A 23,461-nucleotide genomic window follows, 5' to 3' on the forward strand; every position below is an offset into this window, starting at 1 on the left:
TAAGGAGTGTGCTGCTGGAACCCAAACTGCTCGCCTTTACAATGGAGAACTGAATGGACACTTCTGCTCAAGAACATGCTAGCACGTAAGGCGATCACACACTTTCAAGAGTGAACAGATGAACCTTTGACCCTGCTAAAACCTAATAAACCCCACAGTCAAAAACAGAGGAAATTATGAATTTGCTGGAATTGGTTTCAGCAATTACAGGACAAGGGTGGGCAGTGACTGGCACAGGAGCCACTACTGAGACTATTCTCCAACTTTCCTTTTTTAAATAAAGGAGAAAAAGTTGGGAAGTCAGAGCCAAGAGAAAGGGTGAAATAGCTACAGATATCCCGGGGCAAGCATTTTACTTCCGAATGTTTATTCAGTGCATTAAAAATAAATTCGAGACTGCTTGCAGGAAGGCCTTCTCAGACCTCTGGCACGCTGTTTCCAAAGCTCGGGTCTTAATTAAAGATCAACTCTGAAAAAGGATGTTTCCAGCTTTTGAAATCCACAGAACCCAAAGTTTATCCTGGCATAATGGTCAGGCCACCTACAGAGACAGCACTAGAGTCTTCATAAGTATTCCTACATGCAGGAAAACTACTCTTCCTTCAGAAGCCAAGTGCTTGAGCCCATTACTGAGCAAGAAAGAGCTCTTATAAACTGATCCCAAGTGCACCTTCTGTAGGAAGTAGGCACCTATTTCAGTGGAACAAGAGAGCCAGCAAAAATTAGTTTACATGCATTTTTCCTGTTACCTGGTTATAAAGCTGGTTATATTATAGAGCCTGCTATAGAAGACATGCAGACCCAGTAGCCTTCAGAAGCAGTGGACAAGGAAGAACTTAACACTAAAAGGCAGGAGAAACCACTACGTGGGAAGAAAACAGAAGAAAATAAAATCAATTCACAGTTTGTTCAGAGGGACCCCAGGGTTCTCAGAGAATTGTCTCAAGGCAGAATCTCACCTTGATCCTCAGTGGCAAGTAGTGTGAGAACACAGTGGCTTTTCCCTCAGCCAGGGAATTAATTGGGTTGTTAACTTAACCTAGACAGTTACGTTTTGTGGGAAACACTGTATCTCTGAAACCTCTCAAATTTGGCTGAAATTCATCAGACAGACAAAACAGGCAGATACAGAAAGAGGGTGGAGGATGAAAAAAAAAAAAAGTACAAGCTCTTAAGTTTCATTTCCTTAGAAAATAGGCTTTAAAAAAAAACAACCAGAAAAACCCCACATGCAATAAAGTTAAGAAATACAAGAAATAGTGACCTAAATTTCACTTTCCTAGCTAAACAGTACATTAGATATTTAACAGCTGAACCTGACAAAGGCAGACATGCAATAGTTCTGGTGGCAAAAAAAAAAAAAAGAATCAAAAGTTATATATTATTTACTAAAGGTAGTGGTGGAAGAAAGATAAGATAACAGTGACGGCAAGACTGCTCTTGTATAAAATAGTCCATGGTCTCGCACTATAGAGAAACATATTTTGTCACCGTTACAAATTCTAACTACAAAAAGCCCAACCCCGACTGCATTTGGGCAACGACTGGGACGGGAGCCTGAGAGGACCAAGCTGTGGGGGCAGCAGCTGAGGAACCGCTCCAATGTCAGACGGCTCTAAACCTTCTTCCCCGAAGCAAAGTGCATTACTTGCTTCTTTCCTCATTCCCAGGCTATGCAACCTCCATCTCAGCTGCTTTTACTTCCTTTCTCACCTTTCTTTGTCAAAATATAAGCTACACTAACTTAGGTCAGAAAGGATCAGGTGGTCTTTCTGACACATGCTTCTCATCTGCTCACACATTGCTTTGCATTTTGACTTAGTGCACATTATTCCACTTGGAAGTTTAAACATATTCCACTTATCCTATTAAAATCTGCCCTGTAACACTCCATCCTAACTCTGATCTCACAAACTTCCTAACCCCAATTAACTTCACTCTAGATTCTAAGTTTGCTGAGCACCCAAGACAAAATTGTTATTTTCCTTTGGTCCATTCCTCTGACTTGCCACACCATGCACAGTGAAAATAAGAGAATCAAGCCATTCGAGAAAAACGCGCAATTTTTGAAGGAGTAACACCTTAAATCCAATTGCAATATTCTCAGTTACGTCAACATCCTTTAAAAAACGTGAGTAATGTAAAGGGCCTTCAAAAGCGGGTGGGAATAAACACCACCAATCAACAACAGGTGCTAGAAGTCTCATTTTCTAACCCTCTTTCTTTATAAATCCCTCATGATTTACGGTTCAAAAGCTCAAATTACACTAATGAAAGTTATAAAGTGATTGCAGGTCACCTGAGTTGTAAACTGAAAGGCATTACTGAAAACATCAGGGGCTGGGACAGGCCATGAGTGTGCACACAGATAGTTACTATGGTTCAGCCTGATGCACAAGAACTCAGGACATTAGATAAGGTAAACTTGGCCTGAGCTCTCAGATCAGCTGAACTAGTTATATCTAGGAGATACAAACATACATATCTTTGAAGGCTTTGGGCCAGGACACTCGGTACCTGGCAACATCAGGCCACCTTCTGAAAGACTGTGTCATAGCTCATCTCATCAAATCAGTCAGACTAATCAGAAGACAGAAGTACTGGCTGGAGCCAGCTACACACACAACAAATGCTTACCAAACTGACGAAATCTGTAATTAATTTTTGCAAATGTTTTACTTGGTTTTTATTTTTCTAATATCCCTTCCTCGCTTACTGTGCAAAATTAAACAATTCCAGAGTGTGTGTAATTTCAGTTTAAATACACCCATAAGATTGTCTTAATAGCTCTACAGTTACGGAATTTAAGACTATGCTGCTCCTACCTAGACCTACTGGTCACTGGAACTTGATATCCTTTCTCAGCTTCTGAAAAGAAATTAATATAGCAACTTTTTCTATTTAAGAGATAATAAAAATGCATAGCATATAGTTATATTTTAATGATCACAATAAGAATATAAAACAGCCCTTCTTTCAATATCCCTCTCTAATACAGAACTGTTGCTTGTGAAAGGGGCAGCCTTTTGGAAATTCAATTTGGAGACCATGTCTTATTAGAAAGAACATCATGCAATAAGGTAAACACTGTTCTTTCCCCCACAGATGCATCTGACACAGTACAGAAGATTTTTCTCTTAAAGTTGTACACATAAAGAAGACATGGTGCTATACAAATGAGCATTTGAATTCTGCCCAATTAATTCTCAGATCTTGAATTCTACTTCAAAAGAAGGGAGAAAATCTGCAAAATCCCAGGGAATCAATGCTGTGCGGTCTTCTCGATTCCCTGAGGCTCTTCACTAACACTGCTCTGTTGGAATCACTTAACAGTCAAATATCCACAAACAGAAGAAAGCTGCCTTCAAAGACAAGAAGTTTGGGGGGATTTTTGTTTTCTTTGACACAAAACCATGATGCTTTACTCGTGGATGGAAGAATCTATCAGAATCCCATCGACTTACCTAAGCTTCAGGTCAGCATGCAAGGAAACCTTTTTTTTTTTTAACAAAGAAAATCAGCTGAGGTAATAAAAATAGCCAGTATCTCACAGCAGGAACCTTTCTTCCTGCTGACTCTCCTCTAATTAAGATCAGCTTTTTTGCATTTCTCCTACTAGTTCTTTTGAGAAATATCTGCTCTTATTTCAATTCTTCTGCTGAGATTTTTCTTAAAGGTAATTCTCTGACTGCACATGGCATTATATGTAGCAGATGGCAAAATCCTAAACCAAGTTATTAAATCTATTCCCTCCATCCCCCAAACACTCAGTAAATCAACATGTGCTGATGTTTTAATGAATACAGACTCAGTTTGGGTTCACTTCAAATCCCACTCACATGAATGACAGCCTCGCTATTGATTTGAAAAGGAACATAAGTAAGCCTCACACCTCAAACTGAAGCACAGAGACTGGGTCTACTCTTTTAAATACTTCCCATTTTCTTTGGGAATATATTCTTTCTTTATATGCTCAGTAATAACATTCTGTTGCAACCATGCCACATCCTAAATGCGTGTTCAAAACCAGCATACACTCTACATGGTCCTTTCATCATATTCACATAGGAAAAAAGTTCTAACTTTTTCCAAGGAAAGTATGTGCCAAATATATTAGTCAAAGAATTCAAAAAATGAAAGAACGAGCAAGAGAGAGTGATGTATCATAAATAACAATAAATAGCACAGTTGTCATTATCAACGAAATATTTACTGAAGGTTACTACGTAGCATTTTTACATACGTGGATACCAAAAATCAAACTGCCCCCAAATAATTTGTCAGCTGGGTGAGGAGTATTAAAAATATTTCCCCCTATTTCCACAGTGAAAGAGACCGATAGCTAAAGACACCCTACGGGATCTACAGTCTTCTAGGAGTACCTTTACACAGGCTCCAAGCTTGCAGACGCCTCTTGCGTGCCTCATCCAGGGTCACTCATTCTCCCGCTCCCACTGAAGGAGCAGTGTACCAAACTGTCTCCCAAGCTACACTTTAAACAGGAGGCAGTTAGGAAGGGCTGTGGAAAACCAGTAAAAATAACAATCTCTGATCCCCCCAAGTGTCAGAAAAGGAAGACTCCAGTAAGAGTCCCCAGCCATATAACATTAACCCTCTTGCTTAATCGCTATTGCCTGCGAGTCAGCTGCCCAACAGAACGGTTCCCATTGCCTCCCGATCGCCCTTCCGATCGGGCCAGCAGCTGTACCGCGGCCTCACGCCCCGGGCAGCTCCCGGGGCTGCCTATCACGCCCACCCGCTGCAAGCAAGCAGCCTGAACTGAAAGGTGAGCGCTGTGTCGAGGTGTTACTTACTGCAAGCGGCTGCAAACCGCATGTATAACGCGTGCACATTAAACTTCCTCAGATTCAGCAAGAAGTGAAATTAAAAAGAATTGATTAAATGGCCATTTGGAACCTGACCTGCAGCTTTTCTCTGAAGTCAGTAAGATTCAAACTGGGGAGAACTAGGATGAAATAAAAATTGGTGAGCTAAAACAAGCACAGTACAGCCATATACTGTAACCTTTATACCAACATCTCCTTGTGACTGAAACTTTACTAGTAATTTCTAGAATGCCTCTGCTGCTTGGTTGACCTCAAAAATCAGATAACAGCAAAAACTAAACTTAAGCTTTCAAATATTGAAGTAACTGCATCCTGTCGAAGTATCACTCCCTGTAAAAAATATATTGGTATTACTGCAACATTTGGAAAAGGTCTAAATAAATAGCTATAAAACCACATATAACAGGAAATGAATCTATGTTATCTTTCACTGCTCTGCCCTGACAGGCTCCAGGCAGCTTATCCTAGCTATGCAACATTGTATTGACTATTATTAGGAAGCACAAAAATCCAGTCAGAACAAGGAACAAAACAGTTGGTAATGGATTTTTTTTTTTTTCCTCCCCACTAGTTTTAGGGATACAAGGTTCAGGAAAAGCAAACACAAGGCATTTCAGTTAGACAGATATATAGATACACACACCCCCACACTTGTTTTGTAGCCTTTCTAATCCCCTGGTGCCAGGGATACCGTTGTCCTGTTACGGCTGATGTTTGCATGCTATTAAAAAACATGTTCTAGAACAGCAGGACTAAACTCCTGGTTTATTCATATGTGAATTTCATTTTTTCATATTTGCAACCTCACATAATCATTCATACGACTATTTTTGGTAAGGGTGGGCATCACAGTCACAGCCTCTCAAGAACAGCACCTTTGTCATACCCATTTATCCAAGAGTCTTACGATTTATGAATATACATGATTTTCATGAAGCAGGCATTATATTCAATCGTTAGGCATGCACCAACATTATGAAAAGTCTAATTCCAGGTAATTTGGCTGACATCATGCCAAAAAACGAGGAAAAAGGAGGAGAAAAAAATCAGTTGCAGTTGCTAAGCCAGTTTTACTGACTTCCCTGTTCTAATCCCTGGGAAAATACTTCCTCCCTGAAAAGATGTTATGTGGGTGTGCTTGAAAACATCTGAGACTCTCAAGGAACACATTCTTTTTGTGGCATACACCGAAACGTTTCTAAAAGTGATAAATGACAGCTTCACAGCCACCTATCCAAATCTAAATGGAAACCAGAACAATCCTTTCTCAAACAGATGAAGGCCAAGTTATGATACCTCTCCTTGAGCTTCAGGGACTGACATTTAAAAATAGGACAAGACAACAACATCTCCCCTTTATTCTACTGTACAAGTCATCTCCTGCTGGTTTCCTGCTAACAGAGCTCTTCCCCCTATCCTCCCAGGGACATTACATTCGTCACACATCATTTTCCCCAGATCCTGGGCCACCAGAACAAAAATACAGAATGTAATACATTCAGTTACAAGAAAGGCCTTACTGTTCTCTCTTGTTTTGTGTAAAGGCCTAACTGATCATTTACCCCACTTGCATTAGAGAAAGGCGAGAGATTTTTAGTCTAACATGTCATTCACAGCATTCTGTGGGTCTCTGAAAAGCACTTTTTGGTTAAGAGTTATACAGAAACGCTATATGGAACCATCTTTGATTCTTTTTTTTTTTTTAAAAAAAACAACAACAACAAAAATATGTAACAAAATGCAGCGTTAGGGCCAAAGCTTGCACTGGTTTTTAAGTCACCTTTAGAAACTTTACCAGCTATAGTAGGTAACTGCATCTTTTTCAAAGAATCATGTTTCATACTGGCAGAAGTCAGTACTTAAACCATGAATTTCCCTGTTAAATAAAAAAGTATAACCAAGAATACTGCAGTTTTTACGGCAGTTTTAACACTGTGGGAAACAAAACCTGACCAATTTCTAAAATTAAATACTTCATATGCCCCTTAGAAAAGTTTATTCAAATATATGGAATTGTACAGCATACACACAGCACCTCAAGATATCTGCACACCACTGACTAACCGCTATAAAATTATATCTTAGCATATATGGCTACCAGTAAGTCCCAAAGTGAAGCCAAGAACAACTCAACGTGCCAGATAATATATTCTGACATGACTGGCCCTGCTGCTCCGGAACAAACCACATTGAGAAAGCAGTGTTCTCACAGTCACGGGTCTGCCTCCCTTGAACTTGGGAGTGAAAAAGGGAAGGGGGGTTTGCAAGGCCAACCTCAGAAACCAGAAGGACGCCAAGGTGCAGAAACCTACAGTTTAATGACTGGCAGTCACAGACAGACTACCGGGATCTGCACTGCACTAGGACTAACAGGCTCCAGGACGCAACTTCCAGAAATAAATACACACACACTCTCTCTTTATAAATATATATATTTTCATAGCTGTAGCCATGGGTTTCTAAAATGAGCATCAGTTTCCAAATAACTCTGCTTTTCAATAGAGTATTTTTTAAAAACACTAAAGAACACTGTACAGAAAAAGGCAACAGGAAAAAAAACCCAAAATGACAGATGTAAATGGTGTGTGAAAAAACATGACAGACAAGTAAAGGCAGCAAGGAAAATACCACTGATAGATGAAGGCAAGGTAAGAAGCGAGCCCAGTACCTAGCAACAAAGTGATATACACAGATTTGCTGCTAGGATTTCCAGAATTCTGCATCTAACTCTGTAAAATACAGTAGGAGAGTGTTAAACGATTCAAGCGGAAAACAAAGATAAACAACATGAAACGGAACAGAAGAAGTTTGGAATGCCTAGATTTCAACTGGCACCCAGAAATCATACTTACATTATTCTTCTGGCAAATAATTTCCTGGAATAAAAAAAAGAAGAAAAAAATAATGTTGATATCACTGAACAACTACTAGGAAAGGTATCTGATGAGTATGACTGCTAATATTAACGTTCACAGACACATGACAGGAAAAGGCTAGTTGGTAGATGTTTTCTATGCCTGTCAAATCAATATAAATCAAGTATTGTCCCAGGAAATACAAAACAACTATGGAACCAAGTAGATACTTACCTCCTATATATACACACAGGAGCATATGTAGTGTGTGCATCTGTATATACATGCACACATGTACATACCTCTCCCTATATAAATTTTCCAAACGGGATGCTGTCCAAAAGTTGACTATTAATACACACCTTCTCATATTTGAGAAGTTAAATAGAGTAAGCAACATTTTGCTGCCAGCAGAAGAAACTGAAGAATAGCAAAAGCAGTATTTCTATGAGGTTTTAAAATATTCCAAAACTGGTTGAAATTCACATTGTTCTAGTAAATCTGATGCAAAGAATGCATCTTCACATTTTAAATGTAAGGTTTCAGAGAACAAGAAGCCAGAGCTCACATGGATGGGAAGAGCTGGTTCTTGCACACTAATCTGGGTGGTACAGCCCAAATGCGAACCACTTGCGGACAGTGACCTCGCTTTCAGGAAGATTTGTCAGCAAGTTCTAATCCCAGCAACCAATAACCCTGCCAGATTTATCAGAAAGCTACACTACACCTCTGCTACTGGGACCGCTGAGCAACTTCACCTACACCACAGCATGAAAAACAAACACAGCGTCAAACCAAGGCGCCTCGTATTTTCCATGTTGCGTAAGTCAGGCTTCCACAAAACTGCTCCTCCCCCTGTTGAGGGGGCATGTTTCACATACAACGGATGCTAGCTTTCGAAGCGTGGGACATAAATATGTTTATATACATAAACATACAAACCTATACATGTACATATATAGAACCATAGGATGGTTTGGGGTGGAAGGGACCTTTAAAGGTCATCTAGTCAAACTCCCCAGCATAAGCAGGGGCATCTTCAACTAGATCAGGTTGCTCAAAGCCCCATCCAACCCGACCTGAGTGTTCACATAGAGCAATATTCCAGCAGCAAAAGTTTACCTACATTGCTTGGTACCCCAGTTAAATCATGTGCCGCAGTTTTGCGTTTCCTGCATTTCCATCATAATTTTCAGTTTTTGAATTCACCACCTTCTATACAAGATGAAAACTGCGCACACATTCCTGCATTGCTTCTACTCTATCTGCTGGCTGTAACAAATACAGGAACAAACATGGCCTCAAAAGATACCCAGGCATGCCTACAAATACTTTTTTCAGGCAGTCACTAAATAACATGGAAAAAGTCTTGCTCTCTGACGACTATCCTGCAAACAGCCAAAAGCAGAAACATGGGCCCTGCTCAAAGCTGAAGGAAGCTGAACAGAGTCTTTCAGTGGGCACTGTACCGGTGGCAACTGGGACATCCAAGTCTCCCTGTGCATAATTGGGCTTCCACTGACGTCAGTGGGAACTCTGCACGTGACCCGTTTGCAAAGTCCAGCTCCTAAACTAGTGAAAAGTTCTCCCAAGTGCCCAAGGAAGCCTGGTGCCTCACTCCAAGTGATTTTCAGTGGGAGTTGGGTATTTGGCTCCTTACCCAGTACAATGAAATTCTGCTCTGCTTATACTGTAGATCATTGTACTTGCATAATTGAATTCAATCCACAGAGAGGCCTTTTGTCATTAGCAGTTTTATTTTTAGGGCTTTTATCTGTATGCTCTTTGTGTTGCAAAAAGAAAGGAAATAATTGGATTGCAACCAGTCCAGTTGGCCAGGAAAATCTGGAAGGAAGAAACTGAGTTCGTCAAGGTATGCCCTTCCCAATAGAGGGCCAAGCTGCAAATAATGGGACAGAATCAAAAACAAGCATCCTGCACTAGCCAGAAGCAGTGGAAGCAAACCCTTCATGAGAGGCAGCAGTGCCCAGATTGCAGTCTGACTCACCCAGATTCTTACTAAAATGCTTCTTTTCAGCAATGCCTAGAATGGAAGCGCAGTAGCATAAAACACCTCCTGATCAGAGGCAATGAATCTGCCATCCAAGTTGTCTGCCCTTCCCCATCCCCATGGAAGTTACGAAACCTTTAGTAGAGTTAGCACGAGGAAGCAAGTATCAGCTCCTTGGCTGACACAATTCACAGCCCCATAGATTATTTTAAACCACCATATTGCCTTAAGCCAACCTACTGTACTGTGAACTGTCCCCCTCGAGGATCAGGCACGAGCTTTGTTTTTACTAACTCTGCTATGCTGCTGGTAATCTCCAGCACAGCAATCCTGCAGGTACCTGATGTAAACAGCTGTAACTCAGCAAGATATACAGAGGCCATCTGGGACCCCATCAGGTTTGGCCAGAAAACTGCTACTTTACACAGGAGCTAAAACTTAAGGATTATTTTGCTGTCCCCTACACACTACCATTCTCACCCGACTGTTATTACTGTAACAATTTACCCCAAACACCAGTAATGCCCTTGAATGACAAACCCATGTATTTTAACCATTAATAATATAAAACCATTAATTTCTCATCTGAAATTTGTCAAACTTCTGTTTCCATAAAGAGCCATTTAACACCTAGATATTTAACAGACTGTGATAAAGTCATCTAAATCTTTCTCTTGGGCAAACTAAACTGAGTTTTTCAGCATTTCACTGTGGCCATGTTTTCCAGGCCTCAGAATATTTTTGCTATTCTTTTGTGAACCACAAGTAGTGTCTGTATTTCCTGTGGAAACCGAGAACCCATTTCAGGAGTTGGACCAACTGTGACTTCCCCCCAACACACCCCGTTCTTCCATTCAAAGCTACCTTCAGCGATTGCAGAGACTCCGCGTTTGTATCACAGTAGAGGATAATGTTGTTAGCCATGCTGAAGCTCTCCCTGACTCCCAGGTGGTAGAACAGGGAAGGCTGCCGGAAGGCATCACTCATCTCTACGACAGCAATATCTGCAGAAAGAAATGAAAAATTGTCAATGCCACACATTTCTGACAGCCGAATACTTCTACGCCATGTCTTTTCACATAATTTGCTTTGATAAGACCACCCAATTTTAAGTAGGAAATAAGAGAACTGGAGGGATTTCCCCATATTAGCTGTTACGTCTGAATTTTGAATGTAGTCAGCAGGATGTGGTTTAATTTTCTCTCTTTTCTTTCTTCCTTCCTCCCCCCCTTTTTTTTTTTTCTTTAAATGAGACCTTTATTTCCTCAGGTAAAAAGTGGTAAAACATCACTAATCAAGAAAAGGCAAAAAGTTCATTTGGTGCCTTGGAGAATAAAATCTGTTTGGTTATCTACACAGGATGATTGATGACCTTATGGAAAAAAAAACCCCAAAAATTACATTTGAAGTATATTTTCACCCTCTGCGCAAGTTGCAATAAAAATTCATGCAACATATGTACATCACTGCAGAACATACTGTATAAATTCTGTATTAGAACTCTCGAAGAAAACAGCTGTAAATTGAAAGAAAGGCAAAAGTAAAGTTCCAATATAAACAACCATTCAGATCTATTTTGATTCATATAGAAAGACTAGAGAGAGAGAGAAAAGGACAAGGTACAGCAGATGAGGAGAGAGGGCATGAATATGTAAAGCCATAAAACCCCCCATATAAGTAAGAACTTTGCTGTGCGGAGAATTCTGTTCATAATAAATTTTACCTGCATGAATAAAATTAAGCACATGCGCAAATGCTTACAGAACAAGGAATGTAGTCCACAATTTCTCTTAAAACATGTGTTTCACTTGCCCAGATTCACACCAATGTAAAAGTAAAACAAGAGGCAATTACAAAGTGTCAGCAGAAATAGTTAAGGCTTCTACTATAACAGGCAGCATATTGCCACTGCAAAAGTCTTGTGGGATCAAGAGAGCAAAACAAGAAAACTGACTCATCTCCACCTCTCCTGCAAACACCCTTCTGTCTCTTCACCCAATTCAGTTTTTTCTTTTTTTTTTTTTTTGGGGTGGGGGGTGGGGGGCGGCTGCGGAATTCAGAGAACTGTAGTGCTGTTAAAAGCAGCAGCCTGGTTTCCAGTCTCTCTCCCTGCTTTCCCCTTCCTGTGGGTGCTTTTGACAGAAAAAAGACAGATAGCAAGACAAGCTCTGTAAGCAAAAAGCTTACATACCCTCAAATTTCTCTACTCTAATCAATCTAATAAGAGATTTTATCTCTAACCACAACTTTCACCTTGCCTATTTCCTTAGATCATCAAAACTGTAATGAAGATATTAAATAAAAAGGTAAGCCTTGTGCCCATGCACTCAACTGGGAAGGCAGCAAGGGTGTCTCTCCAACTTGTTGAAAAGTAACACCTTTGAGACAGCTACACTTCAGTCATAGTTTACTGTAACTGGCCTACACGCTTAGAAATTATTAAAAAAGCTGAAGAAAGGATAGATACACACAGGAGGATGAACAGACAACATTTGCCTATACAAGCTTAGGCTCTTCAAGAAACAAGATTAAAAGAGAGAAGACTAGCATGGTATATAAAAAAAGGAATCCCCCTCCCCCCCCAAAAAAAAAATCAACTATTAAATTATGTTCTCTAAAAGTTTCATAACTTGTATTCCAAGAATCTCCCCCTGTCCAATTTCACATAAATATCTGCAGTATGGATTCCATCAAATACATTTTATTAAAGTAAAAAAGGCAGTGCATTCCTAAGATCATACATATGCTGACTTTCATTAATTTTAGGAAACTGAGACATCACAAAAGCTGAACAAGAATGACAACATTGCTACTATATTTTGTTTGGATGAGATTAGGGCTTGTTTGTTTATTTTCTTTAGGAAGTTACCATAATACAAGCTCTATTTTTAACTACTCTTATTCATAGAAAAGTCTAATCTTGAGCAACTGTAAGTCTATGGTACATTTCTGTTACATTGAGCAGGAGGAAAATTTGCGCAACTTGCCATGACTTAATTCTCAAATCTTGCAAGATAACGTGCTCTCACTAGAGTTGCAAAACTAAGATTAAAAGAGAAATATTACTTAAAAAAGAAAAATAAAGTGATAGAGCCTGATCAAACTCAAAACTCTATCATAGCAATACAAAAAAACCAAACAAAAGCCTTGAGTTACTTAAACAGAGGAGGGAAGGATCACATGAATAGGGAAACATTTCTAAGAAAAATTACACTAAGATACTGGTATAAACTCTGTCACGGTACTTATATTTCTTATGTAATTAAAGGGGATCTCTTTCCTTTATGTTTTAAGATTTCTGTGAAATCCACATATTCTGGATAATCTCATTTGATAAAGCAGTATCTTCCTTAGAATAGGTACAAATTCTGTGAAATTTTCCTTCTCGCTCCAGCAGTTACTTACTTTAAGATTAAGTTGTCATTCACAACAAAGAGATCAGATTTCTAAAGTCCAGGCTAGCCCTCAGGGCTGGTATCACAGTTTCCAAGGGGAACAGCCCGATTCTTACCTGCAGTTCCAACAAGCCACAAAAAGTATGTGCACTTTTGGGACCAGGTGTCTATCCAATAAAAAAAAAAACCACCAAACTATACCCTAAACCAACTCTTCTGACAGACCCATTTCTGACTATCTTCTTTCACAGCATCAGGAGAGAAACTCCTCTGACCAAAGGAGGGATCGGTGTATGGAGCACTGGTCAGAAGTTCAGTAGTCAAATACAAATGGAAGCTCATTAAAAAAAAAAACAGTAGTGGTAATGATTCCTATAAAGCACCTGACGTGTATTGTCAAGTGCACCATAAAGCAGCTAAATACTACATTCAGTTACATAAAGTACAATTAGAAGTTTAGCAAAGCTGAGCAAGACTGATGGTTTTCAAGACAAATCCAACTCAAGTGAACATACATAAAAATTCTCACTAGTTCATAAAAGCCAGGATTTAGCTAAGCCCAAAAGAACTGTTTGGTCATCAATAGATATACTGCCAGAATCCCTTTTATCAGGCTCTCACTCTCATTTCCCCTAGATGAAATTAATCTAACAGCCTGCTGCAATGAAAGATATGTTTTCCATTGACTGGAAAATACAATTTCACAAGTGGCAAAATAGTATTTCAATGAAGGTGGAAGAATTATCTCTACAGTTACACTTATCAAAGTATTTGCAGTTTCAGTTTCAAGGTAAGTGAAACACTAACTGACCAAGTGCAGGAATCAGAGTAGAACCCTCTCAACACCTCAGCCCTCAGGATGAAGCACTCTGAAGACCAGGGACTGACAATTCACTGCAAGTGCTCTCGCACATCTTCTATGTTGCAGCAAAGAAAGTCTGTTCAGGCTCCAGCAGACTAACGAGCAGGGTGGGTATGGAAGCACACTGCGCAAAACAGGGGCAAGAGACAGGGAGGTGGAAGAACTGCAATTCTTGCAACCCCACAGGTTGCAGAAAAGAATAAATTTTATCCCTTACTTTGGTCTGGGGCACAAGATTAAATTTCGCTTTCTCTACCTCATGAAAGTGGACCTGGCTGCAGATCACTGACATGATTTAAAGAAAATAAGGATAGTATGGTCTTCGCCTTTGCTTGTCATTTTTGACATTACGGCTAAAAAGTCTTATAATAAACCTTACAGTAAATTATTGTGTCTTGCTAGTTTATGAACAATAAAGTAAGTCTAGCCATAGCCTTCTCTCCCATCTCCTTAAACAACTGGCATGCCTACACGGATGTGACTGAAGCGCATCATAAGCGTGAGACTAGAGCTTAACCCTGGCCTAGGTAGCAGAAGCCGCGTAAATGCAGCAGCAGGCAGTTCAATAAGCTCTTGGCGTCCGTTTCCTAAACCACCCCGAGCTCCACCTGCCTGCTGACAGCAACCAAGCTGCCTGTAATGAAGCTGCCTACCTACACATTAGCTGGGTAACCACACACTGAGCTGCAGACATAGCAACAACCACAGAGCAGTCACACTCCATGTTACTAGGCTAACTAACACCTATACCATCAATAGCTCGAAACACACCATCAACACATTCAAGAGAACAAAATACCACTACACTGGGAATCAGCTTCTTATTATCCTGGGAAACCAGATTCATGTGATGGAATTGGAGGCAGCCGACTTGACCCTTCTTGCCTGAGAAGCAGTGGAAAAGGACACATCTCTATGAAGCCTGGCATACATTGGCAGACATTACCACTGCGTTACCAACAATTCTTACCTGCAGTGTAAATCTACTTAGCTCTTTTTAAGCTATCTATGCAAAGACTGAGAACTTCACATATAAAATCTCTACTGATTAACCTTTCTAAAGAAATAGTAAAAACTTAAGATTATACGCAATAACATGGTCAAGAAGGGTAAGTGTCCATTAGTGGATATGAAGCCCTTTGCTCTTGGCTATTACCAATGCCTTTAGTCACTGAGAAAATGATAAATCAAATGCAGTGGTCAAAGTTCATCTCCTACGCATTGTTTAAAATATGACAGGGCAAAGAAGAATGCTTTAACAAATGCTCCGAGATACCATACACGTACACCCTACTTTTTGATACTACCTGCTTACTACAGTGCTGCCAGGAAAAATAATGAATACAAACACAGCAGCTATAAAACTAATGAATGTTTATGTTTGCTATTATCTTCTGATTAATTGGCATTAAACACGTGGCCACTGCCTTACATTCATTGTCCCACAATTAATCAGGGCAAAAGGAAAGCTGATAATGGCAACTTCTGAGACAGACCAATATTTAGGGTTCTTTTCCACTTGGGGGTTAAAAGACACAGTAAGATATCCTTCTGACAGAGATATAGGAAGAAAAGAGCTTGCGACAAAATTTCAGTGCAAGTCTGAACACTAAGTGTTTTTCACACTGCAGTAGCAGCTCTCCATTCAGCATTATAACAATGGTTTTGACAAGCCATGATGACTTGGGTAAGCTTTCAAAAACAAGCAAACAACATCCTTACCTACTTCAACTTCTTCATGGTTCTCTAATACTTGGCACGGATATCTTCCTCTTTACCCAGAGACTACCTGCATGAGGCAGGAAACGTGCTTTGGAAATCCCAGCACCACGTCAGTACAGCTTGGTATTTCTGGTTCAACCGTGCAAACCACAGTGTCACTGGCTTGTCAGCACCACTGGAATCAGACATTTCCTGTCAAGAGCGTCTCATACATCTTCAAGACCGGAAACAATTGATGGGAGTCACTGGGGTGAGAACACCTAAACGCCGGGGAATGGCTGGCCTCCCAGGAAACCCATCCAGCTGAGCTAGTCTGTCGGGAGAGGCTTGCCAGAAAAAGAACTTTATAAAGATGCCTGAGGCTTGGATATGGGGAAGGAAAAGCAGGTAATGACCGCACAGGCAAGTTAAATATGCCATATATTAGAGGAAAAGCATGATATTTATAGAAGCTCCAACTGATGTGCAGAGTATGCGCAAGGGCACTAAGACAGAGACATGTGATGGACACGTGCTAGTTCTTATCTAGCATAAAGCATTATGGTTCAGGATCCTTATAGCAATCCTGGCTCAAGTAGTGTCATTTTTATGAAATGGAAGCAGAGATCCTGCATCACTCAAGTACAAACTAGAGCAAGTCCTGCAGCCTACTCAAAGGGGAATTTCTGAGCACACATACCCAGCAGACGCAATGCAAGCCCAGCAGTCTGATGGGTGTCCCTTTCTGGATGCTGAGTAGCACACAGTAGAGATGGAAGTAACTAGGGCACCTAATACTCATCCAAAAACCAACAAGTTACCTTCAAATACAAAAGTACCATGTTGCCCTCAGACTGGTATTAAGCCCACTGCTCCCTGAATAGTTAAACTGAGTCGAACTTCTCCTGAATTTAAGTGAACTTCTACACCTAGACTCACAAGCAAAAGGTATGATTTCATTTCAGATAAACTCTTCTAACAGCTAGCTGTTACTGTTAGGGGTGGTCCTAACCCTCCCCCACACGTTTGTATCAGATCTAGCATGGTTAATACCCAACGAGACAACCGAGTAAGTCTATCTTGGCTTGGAGGGGTGGGGTGAGTGCGCAGAATCAGTTGCCTCCTGGATCAGTTAGATGATCTCACTTGCCCTCTACACAATCACTAGGTCCCACACAAAGAAGGCACCAGACACCACAATATCTGCAGGGATGCAACAGAATACCTCCCTACTTCTGCTTAAGATCGAGAGTAACTTATTGTTCCAGTGGGTAAGGAAATTTTATCCTCCATACATCCCTGGCTGTAACATCCACTTGTTCGGGAACCCTAGATACATCATCATCGCAGGAGGAAGTGTTCCTTGCAGCACAATACAGAAAATAAAACACACACACACACACACACAGTCCACCTCATTACAGATACAAATTAAGCATCTATACCCATACTGACAGACTTGGTATGTGACTCAATTTAGATCTCTGGGAATCTGCTCAAAACCAAAAATAAAATAGCTAATCACTTAAAAAGCAACCTTTCCTCTTTTTAAAACATTGATGGTTGCTGATTTCTCGATAGGTAAGATAAGAAAGAAGAACTACTTAAGCTAAAGGATGACAGTGTGGCACAAGAGCAAATATAAGCTGCCCCTGTATAAATTTAAACCAGAAATCACAGGAAAGTTCATAACCCACAAATCACAATGTTCTGGAGCACCTCCCCAGATGTTTAACCGATCCGTGGCGTTTGCTCTGCTGTGACATAGGAGCATTGCGAAACTTGCACTCTCTCCCACAATGCATCAAGGTGCTTCTTCGAAAAACCCATGTGAATTGATTCCTGCCAACTTTTGTAGTTAATCGGCTCAGATCATTCTCATAAAAGCAAGTGCAAGACTTCACCAGGCAGAACCATCCAGATGAGGAGGAGGGAAAAAACCAACTGATCCCACAGTATTCTAGACTGAGAGCCTCTGAGTGAAACCCCGGCCTTGTTGACTGCACTACGCTTCAAGGATGTGAAGGGGAAAAAAATTCTTGCTTCTGTAATCCAAGGCTGACGGGGGCAAAGCAGAGGGTACTTACCAAAATAAACCAGCAGAAGCTGGCAACTAACTGGTAACACAAAGAAAGTTCATACAAATGTTAGAAAAGGAATGAGGGGGGGGGGGAAATGTAGATGACAAACATAAAAGGGGATTGTGTAGGAATTAAGACAGCAAACTACATGGCAAAATCTAAATGACTATCAATGATCTGAAGACAACTGGAACAATATAGAAAGGCTTTCTGCTGAAGAAAAACAAAATAAGAAGAGAAAAGCTTGAGATTCAAAAAATCCACTCTCTCTTGGCCCAAGACAAAGGACTGTGATGTTATCACATGATTCCAACCCCCAACAATTGAGAAAGCCCACTCTCAGCTTGATGCATGTGGGAGGAACTCAGGATTAGGCAAGAATAAAAGATGACAAGCAAACAAAGAGCCATTTATTTAAAAATAACCTCAATATGTTCAGGCTCACTGCATCTGTATCAATCCCAGTGAAACAGGCTCCCCAGTGCCAAGAACACCGAATACTAAATATTATCTCAAGTCCAAACTTTGCATCAGGAAAAAATACTCAGAGCTCAAAGAGGTAACTAATGAGGCTCAGCTGAAGCCTTGAGCACATTGCAGGGCTAGTAAGTGTTAGGACCTGTACCAAATGTTAATGTGTTTTTAAACAATGTACAAACACAACAGCAGAAAGTCAAGGAAAACAAGGCAAGCTGTAGCAACTCAGTACTTCTACATTTAGAAGTTTTGTCCAGAGGATCTACATCACTGTAAATTTTTTTCAGTGAAGACCAAGCACTCCTTTGGCCTGGACAGGATCTTAAGCAGACAAAAACCCCCAAACAAATAAATAAATAAGCGATGTGATAGTATCTATGTGACTATTTTGGTTTATATTTTGAAGTTATGTGCCTTTAAGACATGAGATGAAGGAGCCATTATTCATTCTCTGGAGAAATGACTGAGACTACCCAAGAAGAAAGTACTTGTGGGACCACAGGTATGCCAACAGAAGAGCTCAGAGAAGAAAGGAGAGTCCTACAAAAAGCAAACAGCCAGGCCTCAGAGGTGATGGAAAGATTTCCTAAAGTCTAAAGGAACTGTAGAGAGTTTGCTACAGCTCCAAAGGTGCAGAGTTCATTAAAACCAAGGCAGGAAACAACAATCCACCTCAAGGACAGGATGGGCAGGAGGAAAGTTGATCAAAAGTTCTTTTTATTTCTGTTTATTCTGTTCTGTTTATTTCTGCCTTAGTGACCTGAAGTTTTCTCCACCTAAGAAAAGAAGTATTCTAATTTTTGTTCTAATAAAATCTGACTGTTTTCATTTATAACATGGTTATATATTTGGCTTCTTTGAGCAGCCCACTGTGCCAAGAATGTCTAGGCAGATCCACCTCCAAGCTTCAAACACGAACTCTGGGTTTCATCGCAGCAGCTAGAGGGATCAGATCAAAGTTCTGTTTAGCTCAGTATCTCCTCTCTGCCAGAAGCCAGCAGTCAATGTTGCAGAGATTGTAAGAATGGGGCAAATAAAGACTGACCTTCCTCAGTCAGCAATCCAGAGACATTTTCAGAAAACCCTTGAGCTAACTAGAAAGCTGAATACCAACAACTAATTTAGCACTTAATATTGTATGAATAATTAGAGCTGCTTTTCTTCATATATGTTACTTTGCATTCACTATCACTGAACTTCACCTGTCCTTTACCTGCCCATTTGCCTGGTATTGTAAGACTTTCTGCAATTCTTTACAGCCAATTCTTTATAGTTTTGACTAGCCTGCACATCAGCAAACATTGCCATCACGCTGTTCACCAGCAGGAAGTTTCTAGATCAGCCATGAATCCTCTGAAAAGCCCAATTCAAAAAGGAAGTACAGAGCAATCCTTTCACCAGCACGTTTTTCTACTGGCAACCTTGCTTCATTGCAAAACTGATCTTCTGTTCCATTCCTTTAAGAACCCATTCATCTGAAGGGAGTAAAGAGGTCATCTCCAGTCATTTTGTCTCTTAAAGAGTCTTCGGTAAAGTATCCTGTCAAAAGCTTTTTGACATCCCAATATACTGTCTTAAATGGATCACCCTTAAGTACAGGCTGACAAAAAAAGTGTGATTTCCCTCTACAGAAAAGCTATGTCAGCTCTTCCCTACTGCCAGATTTTATCCACGTGTCTATGCAATGTATTTTTTATTTGTATTTTCAGCCCATTTGTCCTATTGGTATTACATTATAATCTCCCTTTCCTCTGCTGCCAACATCAACTAAAGTCACAAGTCAGGCACCATAATTAACAGCTCAGCTTGTTTCAGTCGGAGCTCCTTGAGAACTTTTGAGTCATCATCACATAGTTCCTATGAGTTGTTACTGTTTGTTTTATCAGCTTATTTTAAAACCTCTTCTCCTGGCAATTTAAATCTGAGGCAGGTCCTCAGCCTTATCCCTTTAAAGAAAGTCTTTGAGATCATAGCAGGAAAACTGCATCTTTCTCATGTCCTCCTTTTCCATCTTGACTGCATAGGATCCCTACTTTGCTCCCTGTTGGTGAAGCATTCAAGAATGCTTTTTTTGGTAGTCCATCTCCAGCAAGTATTGCTCAAACTCTTTTGGAAACTGTCTTACTAAGGATTACATTTATTTTGCCATAGTTCATGTTTTGGGTTTTTGGTTTTTTTTGTTTTTTTTTAACTTGTTTCCTCATCTGGACAAAAGTTCTCCTTCAAAGGGCATCATTCCATTCCTTCATCCTCTTGGCAATGCCACCTTCTGTGGGTTACTTTAAAATTTCTTTTAATAAGTAGCATGCATTTTCTGGAAGCAATTTTCCTTAAGATGTCTTCATGCTATCTGAAAGCTTTTCCTCTTTTTCGTTACTACTTTCAATTTCTACTTAAGAAGCTTGATCATTTTTACACAGGTTCTAGTAGAAATGTGATCCGCACCAAGCGAAACTAAAAGGCTAAGACAGACTGAGGCGGAGTGTGTAGACCCTTCTGAAGAAGGCCAGAGCCATGCCCATTAAGATGTTGGAAAAAAATCCAGAAGTGTTTCTAATCCGAGGATGTAGAATTATTTCTTATGACGTTATTTTCAAGTCATGGGAGTTAACATTTCCCAACCCAGTGATACCAAAAATGGTTTAAACATAGAAGATTCGTAAGCAGTGAGCACAGACTGAAAAATAAATACACAGTATTTCAAGAATATGATGAACGGCAGCTGGAATGCCTGTACAAAATGGGGATCTTCCCAAGCTTCTGAAAATTTGGAAGCAGAAGTATTCTAACAGATGTAAACAAACACATTTGTTAAATGTCTTCACTCAGTCAAGAAAATATTTCTATCCTAAGAAGAAAATCTCTCTCATAAATAATACAGTATTTGAGAATTTTAGGCCCCAAGTCTCATCATAACCAGAGGTACAAAATACATCTACCATCCCTGGTTCTCACCACCCCCTCCACAAAAATCTCTACATCGTAGCATTTTCACTGCTGTGTCCAATTTTTTCCCAGGAACAGAAAGACTCTGAGAAAACTAAATGCCCAAGGGCTTAGGAGTCTCACGTGCCATGTTTTCTGATAGAAAACACCATCACTTCGTAAAAGGCGCACAAATCTTTATTCATTAGGCTTGATCCAGAAAGGAGTATATTCTTAGTAGCTATGCTGCAAAGTAATCATAACAATTCATATTCTGTTAAAAAACTGATATGAGAAGTCTCATGTAAAGTATCTGATCATAACTATTAAGCTGGCAATATGCTGTGTTGCTTAAACTTAAGGCTGGATCCAGGACTCAGGAATTTAAACTGCTCACTCCTACTTTTTGCAGTTTGCTCTTGAACATTTTAAGATAAACTCCAAGTTCTGTAAAAAACACAATTTTTCCTTATAGGATGCGAGTATTTACCCATGATTCACTGTCAAACTGCAGCGCAGTATCACAAGGAACTGTGCAAAGTCATACTTGCATTCCTGACTTGTATGTCAATACGGCTAGAATTTGTCTATGGCACCCATTTGGGAAGGACCCTGAAGGACAGGAGGGGAACTTGTTCTGAGGTGAGACTAAAAACATTCAGTAAACGTAAGTATTTATTATTCCCTATGCTTAGGGGTGCTGAAATAAAATGTAAAACTGTCTAGACAGCATACAGGAAAGAAGGAAAAAAAAAATATTTTGCACGTACTAGCAGTCACAGAACGAATGAGCCAGCACTGTAGGCTACTACAAAACCCCCCACGTTCTGTACTGTGTGAAGGGGAGTTTCATATGAAAAACACAAGATGTCATCATCCTCCTCTACCTGGCACTCACGAGGCACCAAATGAAATACTGTGCGCAATCTGGGGCATAACTGAAGGAAGAAAGTCAAACTGGCTGGCAAAGTATCCAGAAGAAAGAAACAAAACATGAGAGTGAGAAGAGATTTAAAGACACATGATTAAGGAGGAATGACTGAACACACTAGAGTTGTTTCAACTATGAGAAAAAAAAAATATTGCTGGATATGTCATATGATAACTCCTCACTGCATAAAAAGTTGCTGCCAAGCAGAAGAGCAATTAAATTTCCCTGTGTTTGTGAACAGTAAAAGAACAATAGGACTAAATAAAAATTTACTTTAAATTAAAACATAGAATAACATTGTAGGCTTTTTTAAAACATCTCTTAGAATACATTTGCTTCCAACGTAAAGGAGATTTAGAACAGATTTTGGGGAAAAACAGTCTATCTTTAAAGGCAACTGTGTCCACGCAGGGTTTAGGGGCGGTTGAAGATTCCTTGCTACTGGAAATTTCCAATAACAGATTGGATTCCTCATGGTGGGGTGGGGGCATCAATACCCGATCCAACCCTGGAGTTCAAGGTGGATTAGCGACTCCATGGACTCCCTGCCAACCCTACATTCTTCTATGATTTGCATTGCCCTTTTTGTATTTGCAAGCCATGCTATTTTCATTTAACAAAAACCATACTGCACTGCTGCTTCTGACTTGACACGATTAGGTTGCTAACTGTTACTTTTCTTCATGTTTAAAATGCATTCATAACAATTTAATAATGCTTAAATAAAAAAAAATAGGAATGCTTTTATGCCAGTATCTACACTGCAGGTATCCCAAACAGTCTGTGTACGCAGCTCTGATCTAGTACATTTTGATTATATATCAGAAGAGCTTTCATGAAATATAGAAATCAATATTTACAATAAAGAAGCAGACAACAAACACCTCCAGCAGCCTGCGACCTCATTTTATTTACTCTTTACAAGAAAATGCTCCTATCTGGATCGGATGGATGAAAACGGTTAGAGAACCCCCCTTTCAAATTTCTGTGAAATGAAAAGACAAAATGGAAAATTTGCTCAGACCGTGCTCAACTGCACTGTAATTTGTTTCAGTACAGAAAGCAAATCGCACAAGAGTAAAACAAGATGTCCCATGGAAAGCGCTCCTTTTACTCCAGCACATTCTAGACGTCTCTGATGTACTTTCAGTGTTCTTGCACAAATTAAGGGTTGCATAATACACACATACATCCCAACCAAAAGAAGTTCCTAGAGGCACCTTCTACAAAACCTTCCTCATGTGTCTGAGTTACAGGACGGTTACACCATAGGAGGTGTAATGAAGGATGTTGCCTTCAGAAGTACTCCATATTAACCAAACTTTCTTCCACTTAAGTCAAAGGTAGTTACTGAAGGGCAAAGGCATTAAGTTACT

General features: G+C 40.0%; 1 protein-coding gene across 1 annotated transcript in view; it reads right to left on the reverse strand.

The window, feature by feature from the left end:
* Positions 1-23,461, reverse strand: part of MAP3K5 (mitogen-activated protein kinase kinase kinase 5) — a 108,600-nt gene that overhangs the window by 66,305 nt on the left and 18,834 nt on the right. The window contains exons 2-3 of the mRNA XM_076333668.1: positions 10,578-10,717; positions 7,700-7,723 (exon numbers count right to left, since the gene is read on the reverse strand). Of these exons, the coding sequence (XP_076189783.1) occupies positions 7,700-7,723; positions 10,578-10,717 (164 nt within the window). The remainder of the gene's footprint in view (positions 1-7,699; positions 7,724-10,577; positions 10,718-23,461) is intronic.

Source organism: Aptenodytes patagonicus, chromosome 3 (assembly GCF_965638725.1).
Source record: "Aptenodytes patagonicus chromosome 3, bAptPat1.pri.cur, whole genome shotgun sequence".
Classification (NCBI taxonomy): Eukaryota; Metazoa; Chordata; class Aves; order Sphenisciformes; family Spheniscidae; genus Aptenodytes; species Aptenodytes patagonicus.